Raw genomic sequence first — 6,597 nt, 5'->3', positions numbered from 1 at the left:
CCGTGTTAGATATTAGATCCACGTCGCTAAAGACCCGAATATGTAATAATGATTGGTGAAACATTCATGCATTAAACAGTTCAATATAATATATGATTGTAAGTTGATTTTAACTTTTGTTATGATAGAAAATGCAGATAACAGCTTAGCCAATTTATAAAAAATATCAACTTAACATACAATAAATTCTAGAGGTCAACTAGCACAAAAGGCTTTGGCATATATAATACGATTATTTGGTTACACTTCATTTTACATGTAATGTGTAACTATGCCGCCTTAAAATAAATTGTTACTGATTTATAATTTTGGGCCATTTTCCAGGGTGGGATAATTGATACCAAATGTATGGAAAGTTAAGTATTTTAAGCAATATTACAAGATGCGAATCCCTGTAATAAAATACCCCATTATCAATAATATAGTCAATAAAAATAATAAATCAAGAGGGTGATTCATGATCTCATAAAGGTCCTATCTAGTGGCCTGTGATCTCACCCAGAAGGCCAGTTCTTCTGACTGCTGTCTTTCCCATGGGGAAGTGTGTCAGCTGTTGCACAGGACAGGGGGTTGTGTTTCACATGTACAAGTATGGATTCCACATCTTTGTGAAGGATCTATAAATAGCCCCCAGTTGGAGTTTGGTTGAAGCATTGGGACAGCTGATGAAGCCTCAAATCCTGACAGCAAAGCGGAACTGTTTCAACCCTGCCTCTTCTTTCTCAACCACTAACAGAAGTGCGGAACAGAGAGCGCTGGACTAGCCATTGACTTCATCGTGACCATTAGGGATAGTACGCGATCAATATGGCTATACCAATAGATCCCATGGAGGAGCCACGCATGTACCAGCAAACTCTGCTGCAAGATGGTCTATACGATCTTCTGGAGAGCGATATGATGGTTGACTGCGTGTTGAAGATAAAAGACAAAGAGTTTCCATGCCACCGTTTGGTCCTGGCTGCTTGCAGCTCGTACTTCAGAGCTTTCTTCAAGTCAGGTATGGAGGAGAGTAAACAGAAGGAGATCGTACTGGAGGATGTGGAGCCTGGCGTCATGGGGATGATCTTGAAGTACCTCTACACCTCGAACATCAACGTGACGGAGCAAAACGTGCAGGACATCTTCGCTTTGGCCAACATGCTTCAGATCCCCTCGATTTTCACTGTATGTGTCTCGTTCCTGCAAAAGCGATTGAGTTTGAGCAACTGTTTGGCAATTTTTCGACTAGGACTGATGCTGGATTGTCCTCGTCTGGCCATATCTGGGAGGAACTTTGCTTGCGAGCGCTTCCAGATTATCGCTCGGGATGAAGAATTCCTGCAACTGACTCCAAGCGAATTGGCGGCCGTTATTGCATCTGACACTTTGAACGTAGAAACGGAGCAAGATGTTTTTGAGGCTTTGATCAAGTGGGTTGGACATGACCAAGAAAAGAGGCTGGATGACCTACCGAGTCTGCTGGACTGCATCAGATTACGCCTGGTTCCTCAGGACTACTTCACCAAAAATGTGGAGGAACATGAATGGTTGAACTCGAACCCAGAGATCATGAAGAAACTGCAACTGGTCAAAGACGCCCATGCTGGGAAGCTTCCAGAAGTCAAAAAGATCAAAAGCAAAAAGAGTGCTGGTGATGAAGGACAGAAGGAGGGAGATGAAGAGGAGGAAGAAGAGCAGGAGGAGCTACTTCCGGGCATCTTGAATGACAATCTGCGGTTCGGGATGTTCTTGAGAGACTTGATCTTCATGATCAATGACACTGCATCAGTGGCTTATGACCCAACGGGAAATGATTGTTATGTGGCGGCAATCTCAACCCAAATCCCTAAAAACCACTGCAGTCTGGTCACAAAGGAAAACCAGATATTTGTGGCAGGTGGACTCTTTTTTGATGAGCAAAGCAAAGACGAACAGATCTATTCATACTTTTTGCAGGTAAAAGACTAGTTCACAACTATCAAACATGCACTAAAAGCCATAAAACTCAAATTTTATAATTGATATATTATACAGTTTGACCCTGCAACATCGGACTGGATGGGTATGCCTCCCATGCCCTCCCCCCGCTTCCTGTTCGGGATGGGCGAGGCTGAAAACTTCATCTTTGTGATTGGAGGGAAAGAAATGAAAGAAGGAGAACACATTCTGGAAACAGTTATGGTTTATGACAGACAGTAAGTACTGATGCCACGTTAATTATTTGAAGATCAGCTGTACATTTGTCTTTTGTGAATCTTCCAAACAGATACTTCAAGTAGCCCTGTTTTTTTTTTTAAAGGTATCTTAAATGGGCCGAGTCGGATCCTCTTTCCTACCCAGTATATGGCCATGGAGTAGTGTCTCATAATGAAATAATCTATGTAATTGGAGGAAAGGGAGAGAACAAGTAAGTTGATAAGCTATTTATGGCTTCTGTTTTGAAATATGCGTTTAACATGATACACTTATGGTCAAATTTTTTGGAATAATTACGTAAAAAAAAAAGAAAAAAAGAAGTCTCTTATGTTTACCAAGGCTGTATTTGATCAAAAATACAGTAAAACCATTAACATTGTCAAATATTTTTACAATTTAAAACAACTTTTTTATGTTAGAGTATATTTTAAAATGTAATTTATTCATGTGGTCAAAAGCTGAATTTTCAGCATCATTACTCCAGCCTTCAGTGTCACATGATCTTTCAGAAATCATTCTAATATGCTTTTTTGCTGTTCAAGAAACATTTCTTATTATTATGTTGAAAACAGTTTTTGCTGCTTAACATTTTTGTGGAAATGGTGAAAAACTAACAATCAAAAGTTTGTGGTCAGTTCGATTTTAAGGATTTAATACTTTTATTCTGCCAGGACACGTTAAATTGACCAAAAGTGAAATTAAAGAAATTTACAAAGTTACAAGAGAGTTCTACTTCAAATAATCTTGATTTTTTTTATTATGGTTTCCACAAAAATATTAAGCACCACAACTGTTTTCAACATTAACAATAACAAGAAATGTTTATTAAGAGAATCGTAATTATTCCAAAATTTTAAATAGTATAGTTGTACAGGGTTACATATCTCACAGTTACACATATCTGTCTTATTTTGTAGAGAGTGTTTGAATAGAGTGTGTGCGTATGACACTAAAAAGCATCAGTGGATGGATCTGCCTCCATTAAATACTGCACGCTCACTTTTTGGGGTCACCATCCACAAAAACAAGATCTACGTGGCAGCTGGTGTTACGGACACTGGCCTTACAGGCAGCGTTGAGGTCTATGACATCACAACCAACAAGTAAGCGTGGGCCATGGCCGCATACACACGTTAAAATCCTGCTGCATTATAATCAGAGTTTTATGATACGCATTGACTTATGGGATAAACTCATCAATTAGCTTGCATTAAGCTTAATATTTAAACCCTATCCTACAGGTGGTCCGAGTTTGTGGAGTTTCCTCAGGAACGTAGTTCTCTTAGCCTGGTCACTGTGGGTGGTGTCCTCTACGCTGCGGGTGGTTTTGCCATGTTCCCCAAAGAGGACAGCGATGATCTCATACCGGAGGAGATGAATGACATCTGGAGGTGAGGCGCTCGTTCACTACACCAATCAGTCTTTAAGTAAAGGGAGCTGATTAAAGTTTAAAAATCTGGGGTTAATTGGTGATATTTTTTGTTTTTGAAAGAAGGCTGCATTTATTTGATCAAAATACAATAAAAACTAATCAAAGTAATGAAATATTTTTATAATTGAAAATAACAGTTTTCTATTTTAATATATTTTTAAATGTAATTTATTCCTGATGCAAAGCTGAATTTTCAGCATCAGTCTGCAGTGTCACATAATCTTTATAATAATTATAATACGTTGATTTGCTGTTTAAGAACATTTCATTATTATTACAAATGATGAACAGACCAGTTGTGCTGATTAATATTGTTGTGCAAACTGTGATTTTTTTTTTTTTAGGATACTTTGATGAATAGTGCTCAAAAGAACAGCATTTATTTGAAACATAAATATTTTGTACTATTGTCTTTACTGTCACTTTTGAGCAATTTAATGCATCCTTGCATACAATATATAAGTATTAATAATTTCATTTAAAAAATCATATTGAACCCAGTCTTTTGAATACTAGTGTAAAAAGGGATGCAGTATTACAATTCTATACTATTATTTTAAATAAATTAAAACCACTCAAATTAATTTGTTTAAATAAAAGTTAACTTTTAAATGAGCATGCACAATTCAAAAATTAAATATCAATAAATCAACATCAGCCAGTCATTAACATGGTACTGATATATATTTTTAAGTATGGTATTTGGTATAGGTATTTTTTGATATGTTCAAATAAAAAGGTTCATGTTTGTTCAGGTATGATGAGGGCGAGAGGAAATGGATCGGCATACTGAGGGAGATTCAATATGCATCTGGTGCAACAGTTCTGGGAGTTCGTCTCAACAGTCTTCGACTCACAAAAATGAGAGACTCCGTCAGTGCTGTCCAATGAGTCAGTGTACCACAAAGGAAAGACTGTATAAACTGATTTTAAACCAGCTATGGACAAAGGGAAGACTAGAATCAGCACGAACCACAAGAGGACAGAACATCATCGATTCCATGATCATCTGATATTCAACATTCAAACACACTTTACAGATAATTTATCATTTGGAACAAAAAGAAAAAGCCATCCAACCCAGGCTTATTGGAAAAACTTACTTTGGCGAGATTTCTGCAAAATGATATTATGTTGCTTCTACCACATTTCGCGGCAAAGTCACTTTCAAAGTGGAATGTCCAGTGAGTTTTGCTCTTGCTGATCAACCATAGGCTACCATTTCAACTTGATTCTGTGAGCTTATTGTTGACTAAAGTTTCACGACTATAGCTATACACACTCTGCATCACGTGAAATATTGCGTAGAAAACAGTCCTAGATTTGATCTTACGATAATTTCTCAAATGTGCGTACGTGAGAGAACCAACGTACGCACAAAACAACAACAATTCATATATGATATTAAGGGAGCACTATCAGCGTCCAAATTCTTTACTTGAGAATGGTGAGCGCCGCGGCAAGAATTGCTTTCCAAGTGATAGCCTATAGTAGCTACTCTGACTCTCTTTTCCAAGTCAAAGCAAGTTTTTATAAATATAAACGTAGACGTGGATTTTTGGCGTAGCCTACGCACACTCCAATGCTGTACCACCAGCTACCAAGCAAGTTTAGGCTACTACATCAGAAAATCCATATTAAGTCTTTATTAATCGATAATATGCACCTGTAATTATAATCAGTTAGAAAGGGAATAAGATTTGTTGGGGTTTTACTGCCACTAGTGTTCATTTCAGGTGGAAACTGCAGTGAATTGTGTTTAGCCTGTTTTTCGAGTTTTGCAAAAAATGTGGGCCCGTTTTTCCAGCAAGCCTATGTTGCAACCAGTACAAATATTTTGAAAATAAGGCTGTGGAAATCCTGTTTCTGAACACTATTATTATGGTCAGAGCTTCTTGTGTCATGTTGTGTAATTGGTCATTTTATTGTTTTATATTCCATGTTACATTTCTGTTGTGTTCTGTATGAGAAATATTTGCCTTTCAAAGTAAAGCAAAAAACGAAACACAAAAATGCTTGCTGTGTTGTTTCATTTAGTTTACTACTGAAATGATAATTTTATTTTGTTACAGACAATAAATACTACCCAATACAATAAATGACAAAATACAGCTTCATTTTATTAGCACCGCTAGATCTTGTATTGTTTAGTATTCTGCTGACAGAACCAGCACAACTGCCAACTGCATGTACACAAAGTTAACTAAGACATACTAGCGTATAGAACAGTCACACTCATGATTGTTTTAATACATTGAAAGTATGGGTACGTTTAAGTATTGCATGTTGAGTGCTAGTTTAGGAAAAAAGTTAATATATTTCTTGAATTTGGTTTTATAATGTCTTTAAGATAACTATGGTGAGTGGTTTCTTTGAAAATTAAACAGACAAAAAGAAAAACTACTCAAATTATGAAGTGCAAATCACCTCTTGCTATCACTTATAATTTATTACAAAGGATAGCACACAACAGAACAAACTAAAATAACAAACAAAACCTTCTTAATATAAATCTTTCTCTCTTACCAAAATCACTTAAATACACATACTTAAAAAAAGGCCACAAGCATCCAAAGTCTTTCTTAATAAGCAGCAAACTAGGAATAATACACACTAGTAAATTATGCAGAACATAAAAACATAGTAAAAACTTGACTTTGACCTTTTATTCTCACAACCTGTAAGATAAATATTTTCTTTAAGATGCACAAAATCAATTCAAAATTTAGCTCTTCAATGGCCTTTTTTGTACTACAATATCTCCAAAGATGGAGATTTACTTCTGTGCAATTTCACTGCATGTAAAATAATAAGACTTTAGTTTAAGAGAGAGAGAGAGGGGAAAAAATATGATCATAACAGAAAGCCTTCAGCAGTTTCTTTTAAACTTTTTAACAAAACATGTTATCCTAAACCTTGAACCATAACATTAATATCCAAATAAAGTGCACACACAACAAAAAGAAAAAGTGAATTCTGTATTAATT

The 6,597-nt window shown here is 36.2% G+C and overlaps 1 protein-coding gene across 1 annotated transcript; it reads left to right on the top strand.

Moving 5' to 3' along the window:
• The first annotated feature begins 667 nt into the window (after window positions 1–667).
• On the top strand, window positions 668–5,713 carry klhl40b (kelch-like family member 40b). Its single transcript, XM_079602630.1, has 6 exons — window positions 668–1,938; window positions 2,017–2,177; window positions 2,282–2,389; window positions 3,096–3,281; window positions 3,420–3,569; window positions 4,366–5,713. The coding sequence occupies exons 1-6, from the start codon at window positions 808–810 to the stop codon at window positions 4,499–4,501; spliced, it is 1,872 nt and encodes a 623-aa protein (XP_079458756.1). The 5' UTR covers window positions 668–807; the 3' UTR covers window positions 4,502–5,713.
• Window positions 5,714–6,597: the final 884 nt, after the last annotated feature.

Source organism: Phoxinus phoxinus, assembly GCF_949152265.1.
Source record: "Phoxinus phoxinus genome assembly, chromosome: 24".
Lineage (NCBI taxonomy): Eukaryota > Metazoa > Chordata > Actinopteri > Cypriniformes > Leuciscidae > Phoxinus > Phoxinus phoxinus.
This window is presented reverse-complemented; position numbering and strand designations above follow the sequence as displayed.

What these genes read in the sequence shown, in the direction of transcription:
- klhl40b (XM_079602630.1), top strand. Translation starts at nt 808, where the DNA reads ATGGCTATACCAATAGATCCCATGGAGGAGCCACGCATGTACCAGCAA. An exon ending in TATGACATCACAACCAACAA is followed by an intron (nt 3,282 to 3,419) that starts GTAAGCGTGGGC and finishes CCTATCCTACAG; the next exon opens with GTGGTCCGAGTTTGTGGAGT. An exon ending in GAGATGAATGACATCTGGAG is followed by an intron (nt 3,570 to 4,365) that starts GTGAGGCGCTCG and finishes ATGTTTGTTCAG; the next exon opens with GTATGATGAGGGCGAGAGGA.